General features: G+C 39.5%; 1 protein-coding gene across 1 annotated transcript in view; it reads left to right on the top strand.

Moving 5' to 3' along the window:
- LOC107599827 (cytosolic carboxypeptidase 6-like) overlaps positions 1 to 20,912 on the top strand; it is a 71,767-nt gene that overhangs the window by 15,862 nt on the left and 34,993 nt on the right. Inside the window, exon 3 of the mRNA XM_016291516.1 lies at positions 15,779 to 15,903. Within this exon, the coding sequence (XP_016147002.1) occupies positions 15,779 to 15,903 (125 nt within the window). The remainder of the gene's footprint in view (positions 1 to 15,778; positions 15,904 to 20,912) is intronic.

Below are 20,912 nucleotides of genomic sequence, written 5' to 3'. Positions count from 1 at the left end.
GGCTCACTAAGGACTCTTCAGCTTCTTCTGTCTTTATCTCCCAAGTCTCCGCAGGAAAGATTATTCTTATTGCCAGGCCAGGGATATAGAGTAGGAACTAGAAGAAGAGATAACAAAAGAGAGTAAGGGAGTGTATTAGGGAAAGATGAAAACAAAAAGACAAAGCCTGAAGAAACAGCCGACAGGAACAGAAAAGGACCTGGACTGTTGTCCTGCTGGCAAAGTGTCTTTTGTCCTTTGTAGGACTTCATATAATTAACTCGTAAAGAGATAGCATGACATTTGAAGTGACTTCTGTTTACCCAGTAAGGACTCAAACCGTACAGCTAACAAAATGATAAGGCGTGGAATGAAAGGGAAGGAGAACAAAGTGGTACATAATCTAAATCTGGATTTAAAGGGGTAACAATGTTAATCCCACATTCTTCACAATGAGATGAAGAGGGAAGACCACAGTTGACGGCGGTGAGTGGCTCTTTTAAGAGAGTGCCTCCAGGAGTCTGGGGCTTCAGAAAAGCCGGCATGTTTCATGGCTGAGATCGATGGTACAATTTAGTACATTTCACAGTGAATGCCTCCCCGTGACCTGCCGACTGTTATGAAATGAACACACTTGCTTTGGGCCTTTTTTATTTGAGCAATACCAATACAAGGGCAGCAAGAAAATGTGAACCTTTTCAGATTCATTGGCCCCTTTATCACTGCTGCCAAGCATGTGGGCTGCAAAGCACAGATGCAGACGCTCTGTATTTTGTGCCGATGAGGGTTCTGCATATCCATGCTAAAAGATAGATGTCAAGCAATTACTACTCTTGCATTTATTTCCTGCCCCATTTTTGATAAAATGCTAATGCGTGTGATTATTTTACTATTTAGTCCCATTTTAATGACAGTCTAGTGATTTGGGTGACATTGTGTAATTTATGTCATTAATTAGCATCTAGAGGCCGCTTAGCTTAAAACCCACATTCATGCGCAGCACGGCCTTCCTCATGGGACTCCCGGAACGGTGATGGAAATAGCGCTAGCAGTGTGAAAAATGCTAGTTTGAAGGCCTTTGCAGTTTTGACACCTGTTACAGATGTTCTGAGAGTTAGAGGTCATGGCTCTATTCTTGTCCTGATTTAATGATAAAGATGTGAAAAAGTTTAGCAGAGATGGAGAGAGAGAAAAAGAGGGACACAGAGAGAGAGATTGATGTTGCCTCTGTGACACCTTGGCTTTAGATAGAGAGAAGGAAAAACTGCATGAAGTGAGTTTGGCTGGAGGTCTTGAGCCAGATACCTTTGCTGGGGTTTGAATCAATTCCAGCTTTATCAGTTGTCCGTGTCTAGGTATTCTCACCCGTGGGAGAGGCTGATGTGTTTTCCAATAATGAAAAGGAGCACATGGCAAAAACACATTTAAGAGGTGGCCAGTCTCTAGAGTCGCTTCTAATTTCCAATGCAGTTTGTAACAGAAGAAAAAAAACTTGTAGAAAGGTTGAAAGATATCTGAGTCTAATGCTGTTATCAGTACCTGGGATGCTCTAGACTCACCACATTACCACATTTCTCACCAGTAATTAAAGTACGGCTAGTCAATAGATACCAGATAATACTTGTCCTTGTGGTTCAAATAGATGTGTTTATTCCTATTATGTGCTGTTTTATAATCAGCTATTTTGCATAACATGGTAACTTAATCTAAGCTGCAGAATATGAGTACTATCATACTATGTTTTACCATGTATATTTGAATTAAATAATCTTTCAGTGAATTTACAATGACTAAATTTCACTCCTCCATTGCTGGCTTATTCTCCTCTGACGTTCCCTTTTCAGTCTCTCAGTTCCTCCCTGTATGGTCCTGTTTTCCAGTCGTGGGTTGTTAGGCAGCTGTGAACTACAGAGTGTCCCATTGTTCTGGATGAGCAGGAGGACTGCTCTAACTGACCAGGCTTGTAGCTCTGTAATGGGATTAGCCAAGCCATGTTCCTATTGTATGTCAACGTTTGACAGATCTGCCCCCCGTTCTGTTTCTCTCTTTTTTTCTGCTTCTTTCTCTTTCTCATTCTCTTTTCTCATTCTCTTTTCAGTACTGCACAGCTTCTCATTTTTCTGTTTATTTTTTTTCACATGCAGAAACAAAACAATCTGTAGTGCATTTCAAAGAGAAATTTCCATGAAGTCTATATGGACAACTCTAGAAAATTTCAAGCAATGTTTAATCAAATAAATGTGTTGTATTATATTATATTTCAAAAGTTTTTTAAAGAAGTCTCTTATGCTCACCAATGCTGCATTTATTTGATCAAAAATACAGTAAAGCAGTATTATTATAAAATATTACAATTTAAAGGGTTAGTTCACCCAAAAATGAAAATTAGCCTGTGAATTACTCACCCTCAAGGCATCCTAGGTGTGTATGACTTCCTTCTTTCAGATTAATCCAATTGGAGTTATATTAAAAATTGTCTTTGATCTTCCAAGCTGTTTAATGGCAGTCAGCGGGTGTTGCAGTTCATCAGTCCAAAAGAAGTGAAATAAAGCGCATCCATCTATAATAAAAAGTGCCTCACACAGCTCCGGGGGGGTGATCAAAGGCCTCCTGTAGCGAATCAATGCATTTTTGTAAGAAAAATAACCAGATTTAAAACGTAATAATCAATTTAATCTTGAGTCTTAAATTTTTTATATAACTCCGATTTGATTCATCTGAAAGAAGGAAGTCATATACGCATAGCATGGCTTGAGGGTGAGTAAATAATTGGCTAATTTTCATTTTTGGGTGAACTATCCCTTTAAAATAATTTCCAGATGTTTTCCATTTCACCTGCATATCATTGCGTGTTGTCTAAAAATTACAACACAGTTTACACGGGAAAAAAAATCTGTGACAGAGCTTTACCGTCAAAAATACGGCAGCTACATTTTAGGTTTTACAGTCTTAATTTAATTTCGCAGTAAAAAACACATTTGATAATGATATAATGTTAATATACTGACATATTCAAGTAGGGCTGTGACAGTGGCAGATTTTTACCACCACGGTGGTTATGGACCAACTACCGTCAGTGGCGCGGTGTTGTTATATATATATAATTTATATTAATTATATATATATATATATATATATATATATATATAAAAATTATATATGAAACTAATATATATATCAGGGCTGGGTTTTGACACAAATTTCACGATTCGATTCTCATTCACAAGCTTGCGGTTCGATTCGATTACCGATTCGATTAGGGCTGAACGATTATTTGCATTTGCATATGTGTAATATTTGCCGTGTAATCACATAGGCTGCGATTACACGGTCACGTGACACGCGAGAGTCAAGAGGTGTGTTCGACTTGAAGATCAGATTGGTGTATGACATTAAAGTACGGCGAGAGAAAGCATAAGGAGACATCCGCGCTCTCTTATAGCTCTCGCAGTGCTTTGATGACACCCATCGGTCTAAGCAGCGCTGCTTCAAGTCGAGCACGGGCCATCAGCAGAAAAAGAAAATAAATAAAACAGTAAACAGCCAAAGGACGTAACTTAGAATGGGAGATGGATTGGTTTGTGAAAGGGAAGAGATGAAGTCGCACAGATCCAGGCAGGTGCTGGTCATTTAAAAGCTAAATGCAGAAAATATGACGAGGCATATCTTGCTCTCGGCTTCACTCACCGTGTCTATACCAGACGCTACAGTTGTCGCGTCGCGTCGCACCACAACTGCTCTACACTGGACGCGACAAAGTGACCATTGCATATCATTTTAACTGTGTGTCAGTAACTTTGGGTCAGCGACCAAAAAAGTTTGAGAAACGCTGGTCTAAAGTTAACAGACAGTGTTTAGTGCAGTCCACATATTTACATATGTTTATTACAGTGACTTTGAATTACCTAAAGTAGTGTGGTAAAGCAACAGATTTGTTTTTATATTTCTGCAATCTACTTTAGTTTGTGTGATTTGTTACTGACTTTCATATTAATGTTTACAACAGGCTATTTAAACATAATTATTACATGCTTACAAGGTTGGAAGTTCAACAAATCAGTCAATGTACTGTGATTGTAGTTGTTAAATAAAAATGTCATTCATATCAATTCATGCATCACCTAATTTCATCGTAACATATAGGCCTGGCCTACAGAAAAGAACATTTATGTTTAATCTATCTAATAGTGTGTTGGGCATATTATACAATGATTTATAGCGTGTCTTTGTTGAATAATACAGAACATAAAGAGCTTTAAAAAAATAATTGCATATTAAATTGCAATCACAATATTGGTAAAAAATATCGCAATTAGATTATTTTCCAAAATCGTTCAGCCCTAGATTCGATTACCAATTCGATTCAATATCGATTATTTTGGATATATATCAGGTACAGTACATGTCAAATTTTCTCAAGGAAAAAATATCTCTCAACTAATGCTGTAAAATATACATGAGGGTCAGTTGGTACTACATTACTATAATATTGAACATTTTATAATATTAACATTGACTGATTTGTTAAAATTACACTTAATGAAGTTTTTGAAATAATAGTTACAATTACATAATAATATTTCTACTTCAATTTGTTTTTTTGAAATATAAACAGAATGGTGGCTGTCATAAAAACTTGATGGATTTATTAAAACATTGAAGAACAGTTACATTTATAATGAATGTTATATGGTGCATATATTTAGGAAAATGCCCCTCTCTACAGTTTATTTTTCTCTACAGTTTATTTTTCTATCTGACTAATGAGTTTATGGTCACCAAATATGTTTTTTCTGAGGTAAATGTGACGTTACCATAGACTTTATGTGACATTTATATTTACCATATATTTAAATATTTACCATTATATTTAGCCGTTATATTGACATCTTTGCAAGGCTGAAACACTGATTGAGTGATTACATGAGACAGGATACGGATTGTAAAGTTGTACTCTTTCTTTTTACTTACCTTTTGGATGGCTTATTTTGTGCTGAAACTGGTATTGATGTGGAGGAGACGATCAGTTCACGTGCGCCTCGTCTGTTGAACTGAGGCGCTACAGCGATCTGTCACTCCACATTAAACAGTGCCAAAACGGCATTTATTGTTTGAATATTGCAATACAATGGACAGAATTTGAAATCTGAGACTTTGTTTCATATAAAAAGTACCAACGCACAATGCTTATTGTGATATATTGGCTGGGAAGTGCCCTTCAATGTTCTGTCCATTACTGAAAACAGGCTAGACTAATCGATTCTTGGGATTTAAGAATTGATATCGTTCTGTAAAAATGAGAATCGATTAATATCAAGATATCGATATTTTTTACCCAGCCCTAATATATATATATTATGAAACACAAAAAATAAATAAATAAGGCTTGATCATCTATTAACACACGACAAATATTTTTTTAGCACTTCCATCAGTGAACACGCAGCCTGCAAAACACAAAAAATAGACTAAATATCCAAGAAATAATACAGTTAAATAAGAAAATAGCCTTAAATAAGAATGTTAAATACATGTTAAATGTTAAATACACCGGATGCGAGTTGCGCGGCACGACAAAATAGGCTATAGGCCTATAACCCATTATAATCAGTGATGACACTGGATGCGGCGCGACATGACAAATCCCCGACAGTGAACTAATGCCTCGTCCTATTTATGATGTACTGAGTCTGACACAAAGTTCAAATGTCCTGTAGACAGACTCGACCTGCTGTGTTGTGACGCGGTGCGACAACTGTCCGGTTTAGACACGGCTCACTGTTCCGCCACCAAGCAAGCGGGAGCGTTAACTCCTGGTCTGCACGCGCTCTCTGTGGAATAGGAATCGCGGCTTATGTTTCCACATTTCTTTTTAGCATCTTCCATTTACCGCTGTCTCGTAAATTGTATTTAGCCAGTTTGGAGAAAGCCTCACCAATACAAACCTGACCAGCCGGGCGTTTGCGATCACGGGAACTTGAAGACACTTGTACAAGTGCGGATGGGTGACATGAATAAAGATGGCTCCAGATTTGCGATGTATTATTTGGTTTCCAACAAGGTCCATCGCTCAACTTGAAATTAATTTGCTGAATACAGAATAAACTGTATTTTCCTGCGCTCAAATCTGCCAATCTAAAGGAAACGCCGTATGGCGTTTGAGGTAATTTGTGAATTAACGTAGATTTATAGTCTAAATAAAACAACAACTGTTACTGTTATTACACTTGTATACAAAGCTTTGTATTATGCTTGTTATAGATTGTGTGACATCACGCGCACTACCGCTGGTGGCAATAGACCACGCGGTGACACGGTTGTCACGGCGACCGTCACAGCCCTATATTCAAGTACTACTGTCTGTTTTGTGTCATTATAATACACTGATTACCACCTAAACATGTGATGAGAAAGCCACATGATGAATCAAAGCTCATCACAAGCAGTTATTCCACATATTCCACAAGCTGAGGAGGGAAATACTTAAATATAGAATAGAGCTGTGCAATTAAACGAAATGCGGTTTCAATTTCGATTTCGGCCTCCAATGATTATGAAAATACAATAATCGAGATAAAACAAGTATTGCGTCCCATTCCGTCCCCTTTCTAGCGGTGCGCTTTCACTCCTCCATAAAAGCCCAATTTCACGTGCAAATCAGTAAAATCATGTAACGGGACTTTTGCAAAATGTGATGCGCTCAGAAACGGAACAAAACACGGACATGTAAAGTCATCTTTTAGCTTATGGTACGTGCCTAAATGGTCAAATACACGCAAAAATGTGTCAAAATGCGGCAATTTAGTGATTATTCACATAAACCCTCGTCGGTTATGTAGTAATTGAACGTAAACAGTTGAGAATGAAAATACGTGTGTGAAGGCCCGTTCACACCAAGGACGATAACTATAACGATAACGATAAAGAAATAGTTCTAAAAATCATTCTCAATATTAAAGAATAGCATAGTCCACACCACAACTATAGCGATAAAGGCACAGAGAAACGATATCGTTGGAATCACTTTCAGAACGATTTTTTCCAGCTGATGAACGATACAAACAACAAGCTCGATAATTTAAAGCGGCAGTCGCGCCTGCGCTTAGAGTAAACTGACGATATCGTTCGCTGGTGTGAACGGGGCTTAACAGTAAATTGGATCCGTGCAGCTCTTAAAGTGACGGGGCTATATTCCTGCTGTCAACTGGATGCTTAATATCGATCAAACAACAAAAGACAGATAAAATCACTTACTTCTCTAGACTGAAGAACTTTTTGTAGCTTTAATAAGTAACAAATTAAGTTTAATTTTAACAGTGAAAATTATGCATTTTATAAAATTTGATTATTCATATATATCGCTATCTTTAAATAAATCGTTCATTTAAAGTTTTGGTCATATGGCCCATTTATAATCGTGTTAAATAATCGTGATTACAATATTGACCAAAATAATTGTGATTATGATTTTTGTCATAATCAAGCAGCCCTAATATAGAAGGGGCACAGTGTCATTCACACAAATACTAAACACCATCATGGTAACACACAATACTGAAATAATGCGATAAACAGTAATTTAACAACATTAGATGTAAGATAAAACCCTAATGTACAGAACTGATAAGAAAAAAAAACTAAGAAGAAACAAAAAGCATAAAATACGAAGTATCATGCAGGGAATGTGAATTTACAGTTTTTCACTGTAAATTATACAATGACTTGTTCTTTTTTACTTCCAAAAACCCTTAAATGTAATTACGTTAAATTAACCATTACATGTAATTACAGTTATTCACCGTATATAGTACAGAAATTTACTTATTAACAGATTTGTACATTATTTTGCTGTTAAAATCACAATAATTTTTTACAGTTTGGTAGATTCTACACTATATGAGGTGTTGAAAGTTAGTCATAGAAACCAAAGAATATAAAAGAGGCAAATCAGTTGAGAACCAATGGAGGCCAAGTGTATGTTTTAGAAATAAGTGTCTTGAATTGAACAGCTGGAAGGAAGGAACAGTGCGAGGTAGCTGAGTGGAGACCACCCACATGCTTCTCCAGACAGCAAACACATTACATTAATACGGATTCTCCATTTGCTTTTCTCTTCTACATCTATAACAAGGTTAACCACATGAGAAACACACACACACACACACACACACACGCTCAAACTCAAACACACACAAGCCACCAGATAAGATGATTCAACCTCCCACTCTTTTCTCTATATGGAATGTTTATTTCAGTTTGCTGATAACAGTGGGAATTAACTCCCTATAAATGAGAAAGTGTCTCTCCTCCCAGCAGCTCGGTGGTGTCGTTCTGCTGAGAGCAAACAGGCTATAAAAACAACACTGCTTCTATTCCCATTGAACTCCATAGAGTTTTCTTCTGAACTGAGCTTGTTGCATTATTTGCTAAAAACCCAATTTGTTAAATCCTAAGCCCTGCATTGTTGAAGTCTCTTATGACGGAGTATGTAGATGAAATTCTCAAGACAGTTGAAACATAGGATAATTTGCTTGCATTATCCTTTTCCCCACTCTTTCTTTCTCTCTTTTCTACTCTGTCCTTCTGCACACTCGCGCGCGCGCGCGCGCGCGCACACACACACACACACACACACACACACACACACACACGCTATGTTAAAATACAGTTATTGATTTTTCCTCCCCTGGTTATACATTGAATTAACTGTGTTGTCAGTGAACTGTCATCCAAAATGGCGTTCGTCCTCCACGCTGTGATGGCCGGACCTCTCCTCTGCTGTAGTATTCATGCTTGTTTAGGGCTGGCCGAAGCATTGTAGATTACAGCTCATCATGGTCTGACTCTGGAGTCAGACACCATAAAATTAAAACTCAAATCAATGGTGTATCATATATGGTGTATCCCATCAAGCTGAGCAGAGACTTGTTGCCCTGAAGAGTTTTTTTTCCTTCTTCTCGGAAATATAAGGCTGAGAGACATATTCCAAATGAAGATTGAAGGAAAATGAATCTGATGTTTGCAGCTAAATCAGCATTTTTGTGTGTGCTTGTGTTGATATTAAAATTGTGTGGATCAAAAAAGTTGCAAGCATGATCGAGAGAACTAATGATTGAGAGTTTTTAAGTTACCCAGCAAAGCATTTTAAGAGGGAAACTGCAGTGGATCGGTCAGCACCATGGACAGCGGCTTCATTCTGCCGTCTATGGAGCTGTCTTAGGTGCTGAAGAGTCAGTTTCTGAAAGAAAGGCCGTTTGACCTGCTATTTAGATTCAGAGGGTTTGCATTATCCTTATTCCCACTGTGTGCTTTGGTTTGTCTGTATACGCACTCACATTCAAACCTCAGAGAATGTACACCTGTACTTGTGAGCATAGTTTTGGAAGGTTTGGAGATGTTGGGTGCCTGTCCCCCCTTGGATTGAATTACTTCCCCTCCCCCACCTCAAATCATGTATTTGAAGGTCTTATTTATTTAGAGGTTGTTATATTTGCACAAAACAGTCAAGGCAACTTTTTAAAAGGTTTGTTTCTCAACATTTTTTTTTTTCTGTACGAAAGTGTTTTTTCCCCCCACAGCTGTCTGTTCGTTTCATTATCTAGCACATGAGATGTCATAACTTTGTGTACCTGCCAATAGCAAGTAGGGTTGTGACGGTGAGGAAATTTTCCCACCGGTTAATCGACCTATGATGAACGGCAGACAGTGGACATACAAAACTGGAAATAAGTAAACATGTATAATATATAACCAAATAAATAATGTAGAACTTTTAATAGCAAAACGAATGTTAAATAAAATAAATGACAGTTTAAATAAAGTAAAAATCAGCAAACAATGTGGAGCCAATTAAACAAGAAATGAATGTTTAAAAAACAAAAACAAAACCCCCTTCTAAAAATCACCTTAGATAAACGGCAAAAGTCAACAGGCTTTTCAAAATATTGCCAAACAGGCGCTTTTGCATCTCGACCAAATAATCCGCGATCGTCTTGTCTGTCTCACCTCACTCTTGTCAGTCAGCTCGACTCACTGGATAAATTAAATCTTATCTGTGTGATGCGACTGTCGTTCGGCACGCTGCATTGAGCAGCCGCGTTCAGTTTTTAAATTGTAGTGTCGGTTCTTTTACTGAACTAAATTATTTTTATTCCTATAAAAAAAACCAAAACGACGGTGGGGGTCAGTGCCGCGGTGGGCAAGTGACGTAACCGGTGTTGCGGCTTAACACCGGTATCACCGTCTACCGCGGCAAGCCTAATAGCAAGTAAATTAAGAACTGGGTCCGAGGAGGAGCTTCTGGAACCCCGGCCAGTCCCGTCCCAGGAGCAGAGGTACGGGGAGATCCTGCACAATGCCCACCTCAATTGCCCAGGTCCCGGGCTCCGCTGAAATCGGAGGCGGCACAAAGCGGGTGTCTCAGTGCACGCATGTCAGTGGCAACTTGGATTTCTGCTCGGGCCTTGGTCGTACCAGGGTAGGTTGCACGAGGGTGACTGAACTGCCGGAATCCAAGGCAGCCTGTACTGGTTTCCCCTCCATCTTTACCATCCGGCTGGGGCCAGGGGAAAGTCCGTCCTGATGCAGGAAACACCCGGCCATCCAGGCTCAGGCCATCGGTGCAGGGGGTTCTGTGGGCATTGGCTCATCCACAAAGTCGGGGACTGGCGGTCTGCTGCCTGGTCACGGTGCACCTTCGAGCGGACGTCGCTCCATCACCCTGCAGGGCGCCAGGCCCGCTCTCTCCCCTGCCTCGTGGGCGTTCGTCGCCGCCGCCAGCTCGACCGCTTTTACTAGACTGTGGATGTCCTGGGGATTTCGCATACTGACCGGGCGCCTCAGCGGGCGGGGCAGCGCCCGTAGCAGCCGATCGATGAGGACTTTCTCCGCTACCTGGTCAGCGGTAGGGGACCCCGCGAGAAGCCACAGGTGAGCCAATCGGACCAGTTGCGTAGCTTGCGCTCTCACTGTCTGCCGTTCATCATAGGTCCATTGATAGAACTGTTGCGCAGCCCCCATGGGAGACAGGCCCACCCTGGCTAGGATTTCGGCTTTGAGCATCATACTTTTCATTCCGGGGTGCCTGCAGGGCATAATAGGTCCGCTGCGCTTCTCTGGTGAGGAAGGGGGCGATGATGCGAGGCCACTCTTCCTGGACCCACCCCTCCCGGGCCGCAATAACCTCAAACGTGTGGAGGTAAGCCTCGATGTCGTCGTTCTCGGTCAACCGGATGAGGTATTGGTGCGCTTTGACCGGCGCTTCCGGGAGGGGCAGGCGCCCCGCCATGCTGGCCTGCAGCTGTTCCACGACCCGGTCAGTATACTCCTGCCGGGCTGCCAGTTGTTCGGTAAACTGCTGCTGGCGGATGACCTCTTCCATGTGTCCGGGGGGGAAGAGAGCGGTTTCTCCTAGAAGCACAAAGATCGTTACAGCAACCTGGCGGTACAAGTCTGTGTCTCAATTCACCTGTAATACCTGCATTCTCCACTATATGTCGCGGGGTGAATGAGAACACAGACTCGGTACTGATAGTAAGAACCCCGGAGGGTGATTTATTGCCCACACACTGATCACACGCGCTCTGAGGAATGTTGCTCGGTGCCCATCTCAACGTGGTGCTCGTGGGGTGAAGTGCCGTGGTGCAGATCCCTCTCCTGGGGTGTCGTCAGAGTCTGTGAATAAGGAGAAACAAGCATTAATGTCACCTGGATCTCTGGGGTGCCCTCCCGCTGGTGTCTCTTCTCCTGGCTTTTATGGCCAGCGGGAACAAGCTCCAGGTGTGCCACTCATCACGCACAGGTGTTGTGCTTCTGTGATCAGTGTGGCAGCGGCGTTTCCAGGGCGACGCTGATCTGGACCCGGGATACTCGCCACTATATATATATATATATATATATATATACATACTGTATATGTATATTTATTTATTTCTGTCATAAATTTATTTATTTTATGATGACTGATCAGCTGATTTGTATATATAGCGGATCAGTGTAGGTCACAGTCATAATCTCTTTTTTTTTTAAATACAAGCACATAAAAATTTTTTCCAAGTTTAGGCATTTCTTCCTTTTTTTTCTTCTACTAATTGTAGTTTGTATTACAATCACATGAAAACTATGAAACTCCAATTAAACTCTCGCAATTAAGACCAAATCACTGGATCACTGTTACTGCATGTCGATAGCCAATATTTGATGCTAAAAGTGGCGTAAATGGTTAATGTGCTGGAATGGATGAATGATGAATTAGCGTGCACATCTGTCTGGAACAGGTGCAGCCACCAATCTCCCATTCTCTCCTTCTCTCTCTTTCTCCTCCAGTGACTGGCTTAGCTACTGATCCTTTCTCTCTTTCTCTGTATGGTTGGCTGATGTATAAAAATTACATATTAGAGCTGTAAAACAGATGTTATTTTTGGTGTAAAGTGTGTTTGACTTGACTCTTCTCAGTGGCTGAGAGCTGCGGTGTGGAGCCCTATCACTTCTGCTGGGAGTTAATGTCTGTCATTCATGTTAAGATATGAAGGGGAATGTGAAATGGCAATACGTCTTGTTCTTAGCTGCCCTGGAGGTTTTGAACTGCCCTGGGGGTCAGCCTAAAAAGACGCTCAGGACAGTTGACAGGCCACTGCTGTGCGTCGTCACGAAAGCTTATCAATTGCACGTGTTTTTAAGCCTTGCCAATTTAAACATTCAAAAGAGTTTAATGCATTGAGATGCGTTGTCTCTTAAAGTGACCGCGCCTAATTTACTAGCTGCTGTTGGTGTCCTTAATGGTAATCCCAGAAAATGAAAGAAAGAAAATCACTCACTGCTCTTGACTGAATTACTTTGTAGTTTTAACAAGAATTAATCCAGAGTCCACCTGACCATGTTTTGCTTACGTGTTTTTTCTTTAATTGCTAATGCAACCTTTTTACACCACAGACTGAACAAAATTAAGCATTGCTTGGTAATTGGTCAACAAAGTATTGATAGTTGTGTAAATATTGTCATACTAACAGTTGTCTGAAGTTTTGGTTTATTGTAATTCATTACATACCTTTCTATCAAAGTTATCTGACATTATCAAGATGAATTTGTTCTGACACAGTTTAACTCTGAGTTCTTGTCATATTTTATTACCATTTTCTAAACTATAGCAAATAAACTGTGATAATGTGAGAAATGTTGAAGGTGTCTGAATAAATTTTGGTTTGACTGTATATTTAATTTTTAAACTGAAGACTATGCAGTGCTATTTTACATTTTAATTATTTGGTTTCTGTACCTGGACACCTACAAACTTGAAAAAAACTTAAACATTGTGTAAATAGCACAAATAAATAAATGGAACGAACATACAAATTAAACAATTTCAAACAGGGCCCACTGGTACAACCTGCACCGGGGCCCTGCAAACCCCAGCTACGGCCCTGTTTGAACTATAAAACTGATTAAATTAATCTAGATGCCTTATTTTAAAGTGGATATGCAGCACAGTTCTATGGTATTCTGGTACTAAAATAATGGCATTATACCAAAAACTGGCATTGCTACAATATCATTAGCAAATTTAAGAACATTATTAATTATGAGATGAATCTCAAATTATTCTTATTCATTATTGAATTGATTGGTAACCCTAGTTTAATTTCATTAGTCGCTCAAGACTGTTTTAGTATTGATTTAGTATCAATGCCAAGGGACCAGGGGCTGATATCATACTAAAGCCAACATTTTTGTATCAGTCGAACCCTTATGCACACACGCTTTCAGAAAATGTTGCAAAATGCATCTATTGATCCACACATAAAAGCTACGTGTCATGTTTGCGTTACATATGGACCTTTCCATTTCATTCAGATATGTTTATAAAGGTCACTCATTGACCTTTGCAATAGTTGTCTGATAATCTATAAAAACGCCTTTCCATCAGGAGTGTGCTACTGCTGTCATACTTGGATTTCTGCTGCAGGAGATTTGTGTTTAAAAGAAAGTGACTTTAATCAGCTAAAGTGCCAATATCCATTTCATCTGGAGAGCACTATCAATCTACCCAATACACTGGAAGAAAGACGCAGTGACCATTAGAACCATTGGGCAGCTGTTCAGAAAATAAACAGAAATGTATAAATTAGTTTATAAAGTTCAATATTTAAGGGGAAAAAAGTGGCATGTTTTCATGCTTGATTTATAATCATCTGAACTGGCTGTATCGGGAAGTTGAAACTTGAAAAGGATGAACTTCACACTTTCACAGTTTCATCCTGAGAGAATCCATACCCGCTGGTTTTGTGGACAGGCAGAGTGAGTTTGCGATGAGTTTGGGAATGTTTGGGATGTGTTGTCTCTGTTCTGGCAGAAGGATAACGTTCCGCTGGGCTCCGGTGTGATGGAATGGTGGTCACTCCATCTGTCAGTAATTAGCTCTGAGCTAGCTTCCACCAGGCGATGACTTCCACACTTCTTTCCCTTAACCCAGACTGCATGAGCAAGGCAACTAGATGCATCTCCCCCGCCTTCCCTCCTTCCCTCCCTCCTTCATTTCACCAGCCTTATGAGTTGACTCTGTTCTCATTTTCATAGAATGGGGCTGCTGGACTAGCAGCCAATGCAGCATTTCACTAGTAAGTTAGTTGGCATTCAGCAGATGCTTTTATCTATGTATTATAGCAACAATCCCTCTGGAACAACCTTCAACCACGAGTTTAAAAATCTGATTGAAAGCTAAAATTGAGTGTTGTGCTTTTTAGTTAATGCCTGTTCCTTTTTATGCTTGTGTACTTTTAAAAGTGGACTAAATAAAACATTACATGAAAGGATCCAAGGCACTTCTTTTAGTCCAAATGTGACCAGCCAAAACAATAATAAAGGCTTTTTAACTTTGTTTTGAAACTTTTTCTCTTAATGTTTAAGACCCAACCAAAGAGCACCTTCTGGGAGTATTATGAGGTCCTTCCAACTGGTAGCATTCCTAAAAACAATAAATACTAAATACATCACACCATGTTCTATGTTCTATAAGTGTATTTCTCAGGTGCACAATTGGGATTGCTAATGAATTTAAACCAACAACCTTTCAGTTACTAGCCTAGATCTTAAACTACTATCCCTCATCACCATATTTACTTTATTAATAGAGTAATTAGCTTCAGGTTTTCTTTCTTTGATGTTCCAAAAAATCAGTAATTGAAGCAAAAGATGTTAAAACAGAAATAAAGGCCTCAAAATTCAGCCAGTATTTGTGATTCCATGTGTTCCCATTAGTCTGCTTGTTTAAGACTGAACTTTATTACCTGCCATTTGACATTTGTGAGGGGACTACAGGATAATATGTTACCAACAAAGAACTTTTCTGGTTTGTTGTTATTTATTTGTTTGAGGCAGCCATGTTGAGGCTTGTTATTCTGCGATCTGCTACCAAAGCTGTCTAGTCGTCACCTGAGCGACTGCCAAGCATCTCGGCTGACTTCCTCCATCCCACCCAGTAAGAGTGTGTGTATGTGTGTGTCAAAATCTATGGGGAAAGAAAAGGTTAGACTGCAACACTGTATTTTATTTCCCTTAACATAAATGAAATACTGTAAATACACAAATATCAGTAGGATCCTAACTGAGTTATAGTTAATTTTATTAGTCTACAGGGAAATCTCTCCCAGTCACTGCTCTCTGTGCGGACATATTTGTGTCTGCCAGGTTAAACTAAACAATACCACATTTTGAAATATATGTTTCTGTATGAATATATTAAAGCATATCATAGAGCTACTGAATAGATTCAAGACCTGAAATTAGTTTGTTTGTCTCTCCGTAGGTAACCTGGGTCGTGTTGACTACATCAGTGAATTTGAGTTTGATCTGTTCATCAGGCCTGACACGTGTAACCCGCGCTTCAGAGTGTGGTTTAACTTCACAGTGGAAAACGTTCGAGAGACTCAGGTAAGCCCAGACCTGCACAGAGACTCCTTACAAAAAATAGCTAATCTAAAATGTTCCTAGAAATGTTCAGCCTTACATAAAGATGTATCCATGTTTCAGAAACTGGCTTTTAAACTAGTGTTTTTTTGTTTTTGTTTTACACTTTATAGTCAGTGAGGGCCTTTGACATACACTACTATTTAAAATTGTCTTTTTGAAAGACATCTCTTATGCTCATCAAGACTACATTTATTTAAAATATACAGTAGATACAGTAAAATTGTGAAATAATTTTCACAATTAAAATAAGTTTAAATTAAAATAACTTTTCTATTTTAGAATATTTTAAAATGGAGTCTTCAATGTCACATGATCCTTCAGAAATCATTTTAATATGCTGATTTGGTTTTCCAGAAACGTCTTACTATTATCAGTGTTGAAAATGGTGTAATGGTGAATTTTGTGGAAACTGTAATACATTTTTTTTTAGGATTCTTTGATTAATTTGTACAGCATTTATTTGAAATAAAATAAATAAAGGTATTAATTTAACAAAAAAAAATCATACTGATCAACTTTTCAATGGTAGTGTAGTTGTGTGAGAAAAAATAAGCTAAACTTTGGTATTTTTTATACTGTTTCATGGCTGTTACATGGCTGTTGTTGTTGTTGTGGTTGTTGTTATTATTATTATTATTATTATTATTATTTGGACCAGCAAAATTTGTCTTTTTAAAAAAAAAAAACATTTTCTCCATTCTTTCTATTTTGTTGGCGCAATGTTGCATCGTGAAACACGTTGTAATGCAAATGACTTTTGATGAAACTGTCTAGAAATTTTAAATGCCATGAAAGATTGAAAGGTATTTGGGGCAGTGAGGTCTGCCTGTCATTATCACATTGATGATATGCCAAGTTTTTCAAGTGTCACCCACAAACTCCCAAAGGCAGACAATTAGCAGCAAAATAAATTCATTCCTTATGCTGACGTGAATCCTCAGCAGATTGGATGACTGATGCTTTAAATGACATCTCAGGCTCCTGGAAGAATCAATATCGCAAATGAATCTTAAATCATGCAGGCTTACATGAATTTAAATCACTTTTTCTGCGGAAGCGTGACGCTCAAGTGCCAGTTCATGCCTGTAATCAATTTACAGAGACCTTGTGGTAGACGCGTCAGGCGCACAGATTGGTTTATTCACAATGTAATTTATGGATGATTGAGTCAAGTTATCTCTCAAATGAATACATTTCTTCTTTTTTCTCACATGGTTTGAAATATCATGTGACAAATCAACAAGTGGCAGCGTTCCCCCGAAGAAACACAATGTGCGCAAGTCAAATTGACAAACTTCACCTTGTCGTCGAGCTTCAAGTCTGTCTCTTTCTTTTTTCCCCCCTCTCCTGTCCTCTTAGCTTGTCACTGTGCAGACAGACAGTATCCACTCGTGAGCTCAGGACATTGTCATTGGTGGAGAGGAGGAGTCACATGCCACAGTGATATGTGGGAACAGAGGGCGTGTCCGCCGGACAGGCCAGCTGGCTGGGCCGGGCTGCAGTTGTTTAGTTTTGTTAACGCCGGTCGAAGCCTCATCACGGCTGTCATTTTTGTTTAATAGCTAGAGGACGGTTTACACTAAGAAAGGAGGGGCAGAAGGAGGACACGCACGCTATCTTACTGATCTTAGATACCTACATGCAAGGATTGCACACACCGAGGATGATATGAGGAGGGACGGAGCTGTTATTAATAGGAAGTGCTTTACAAAGAAATATAAAGACCGACAAAATATACCGTGCGAGAGAGAGACTAGATGAAAATGTGGGATGCTGTTGCCATCTCCTGTAGCCTGGCTCAATCAGCCCATCTCCCTGCAGTGCTGTAGTCAGCGCTAATCAAATTTTATGGGCAAGAGATGAATGGAAGCCCTAGTCCAGGAGTCTGATCGATTTTAGGGCCAGATACCACTCTGCATCCTGCGCCAACAGGATATTTGCTGCTATGGCAAAAAAGAGAAAGATCAGGAGGGGAAGAAAACACACACACACCATACACGCTACAGGTGGCAAAAGAGAAACATTTACACTATTAGCTTCGGAGGTGCTTTGTTGATGCTGACTCCACCCTCCCCACTCTCTCCCGCTGTCACCACCTTGCCCTCTGTCTCCGTAATCTTTTCTTCATCAATCCAATTTCCGTTTAAAATGAGGACTAGTGTGAATTTAATCTACTTCAGTGGGAGGAGGTGGGGGCGGTCGGTTGGTTTAGCAGAATGGAGTTTGTTTGGTAAGGGTCGTCTGTGAGAGAGAGACGACTGCTTTATTTTATTATTATTTTTTTATTTAAAAAAGGAGAATAAGAACACAAATGTTAAGCTGAATAGCAGAATATTTAAATAAAAGTGTACTGATCTGGCCAGCTCTGCGCTAAAGAGATATCAGGCCAGGCACAGAGAAGTTGACGAGTGTTTTATTCTCTCTTTGCTAAAGAACGGGAATAGGAAGCAGTGAAAGTGTGTAATACTGAAGCTGAGATGACCATTTTGAAGTAAATGTAAGCTGGTGAAACAGATTTGGTCATCTCAATCAGCTTAGCGGCTTTGTGGAAATTGGCTGCAGCATTTTTTTTTTATGACGGATGGATGTCTTTTTCCTTTTCATCTCCACCCAAAAAATCTGTTACCTTAGAACCTGGACTCCCTCCTTGTCGTTGAGCTGAGGTTAATTATTTTGCGATGGGATGGAGTTTGGGGCTTCTGTTTAATCAACGACTGTAATTGTGTGTGTGTGTGTGTGTGGTGTCGTCATGAAGCTGCTTTAATGTGCATTCAAAATCTGTATTATACTGGCTCCTGTGTTGGAGAAAAAATGCTTTAGCAGATTTAATTGTCTTTGAAGAGGATGGTCATATTTGCAAGAGAACACCTAGGTTTGATCTAAAGATGTGATTATGATGCTATAGTCAATGCATAGGCATTTTTAATCAGTGTTATTTCTCACTCTGTTTTTATACTTGATATTTATGGAAATTTACATCATCTGTGATTTTGATCTGGGCATTCATAATGTTCATATCCATGATTTATAATGTATAGTTGTGAATGATGAAGCGGGTTTTATTAATTGCTTGGATTGTTTTATGCTTGTTTATATTCAGTGTAGAACTACAAACCCTATAAACACTGTTGATAGCTTGAAGGATGTGAGTTTATGTTTGATTTTGTGTAATGCTTTAAAATTTCTAATTTTCTTTGTGGCCTTTTTGGCACTTTTATTGAAAGGTATAGTAGAGAGAGGACAGGAAAATATTGGGAGATAAAAAGCAAACTGGAAATGATGTAGGACTTAAGCACCAAGGCTTAACATTTTTGTAATATATTTGCATTTACTTTCCTCTCCTTTCCTTTCCTTTCCTTTCTTTTTCAAATAATTTTTTGTTACTTTCTGTTAAAAGTGAATATTTCCACATAATCATAAAAAGGTACATTGTGAAGCAAGATGTGAACCAATATCACCTGCATGAGTGCCAAGGCTCAAACATATGGGACACATTTTCATTTTCATTGACTTTTAAAAGCAAAGATTCTTGATCACACCTGATCATAGACAAAAGGACCTTCTGAGTCATTTGTATGATGTTCCTAATTAATGTCATTAAGTATGTGTTTTTTCCCCTCCATGCTCTGTACGAGAGTCAAAGACTGCTATTAGCTCATCAGAGTGACGGCAGCGCAGTGTAAACATTTTGACGTCTTGTATCTGCACAAAGAAAGGAAAAGACAGAACAGAGAAAGGAGAGATTGAGATGGGAGTAGAGATCCTGGCCCATCCGTGAGTGCTGTAATGGATGAGATGCATATTGATTTTTCTGCTGGAGTGGAGGGAGACTGGGTGGAGCAGGCGTGTGCTTGTATTAACAGTAGCATTAGCATGAGTTTGTGCAACAGCATCAATGTGTGTCTATGTGAGTGTGTGAATGTGATGGTGTCTGTGTATGTATGTGTGTGTGTGTGTGTGAGTGAGAGAGATTTGCGGGAATGGGCGTGTGCTGAGTGATCTTGGCTGTGTGTTCTGGGAAGGCTGCTGGAGGTTGTGCTGTGTAATATCAGCTCTTTGGCACAGCCCGGCCTCTGCATCTGACTCTGTATACCTGCATAATGGACTCTTATCGCGCACGCACACACACGCGCACACACACACACACACACACACACACACACACACACACACACATGCAATACGTTGTGTTCATACGGGGACATTTAACCCTTCTGTTGTCCTTCAGACTGGACTGAGGCACATGATGGGAGGGGTAATGAATGTCTGCAGCACTCTCTAGAGGAATGGTGCTAGATCTGTGTGGCCAAGGGCGGTGCCATTCATGTATCCTTGTGTAAGTGTGTATGCGGACATGTGTATCTGATATTGATGTGTAGGATTAGAGGGCAACCGATACAGTCTCCTGACATATGCAAATATGAGAGCATGAAACATGTCGCATCTAGGAGTAGGTGGAATGACCAAAATGGTCAAAGATAATTTTAATTTTAATTTTTTGCTGTAACATTCAGTCATTTTCAATGAACATTATTTGAATGGATTTGCCAACTGGCTATAGCATTACAAGACCGGTACAAAGAAAGCAAAATAGTAAATAATAGATTGTAAAATGATTCTAATAGATTTCATAGAGGTTATGTTTGTGTCTTCCAAATGATAAAACCCACTCACTATGAAAGACATTACATTGCGGAAGTTAAATGTGTTGCATGCTGTCTTTAATAACTCATACTACGATAAAGACAGCTAAACAACAAACCAAAAAGAACATTATTTCAACTCACGTTTGTTCTGTTCACTTTCCTCTAGAGTCTTTCTGTGTATTGGCTGGTATTTTCTTCTTGGTCTGTGTGTGGAAATGCTTTTAAGTCATTTCCCTGTCATCTCTCTGCCCTCCGTTTTTGAGGTTTCTCCAGGGGGGGGGGGGGGGGAAGGGGGGAAAAGATTCCTAGGATGGGGCAGGGGGG

The sequence above is a fragment of the Sinocyclocheilus grahami genome, unplaced genomic scaffold (genome assembly GCF_001515645.1).
Source record: "Sinocyclocheilus grahami isolate Dianchi unplaced genomic scaffold, SAMN03320097.WGS_v1.1 scaffold272.1, whole genome shotgun sequence".
In the NCBI taxonomy this organism is placed as follows: domain Eukaryota; kingdom Metazoa; phylum Chordata; class Actinopteri; order Cypriniformes; family Cyprinidae; genus Sinocyclocheilus; species Sinocyclocheilus grahami.
This window is presented reverse-complemented; position numbering and strand designations above follow the sequence as displayed.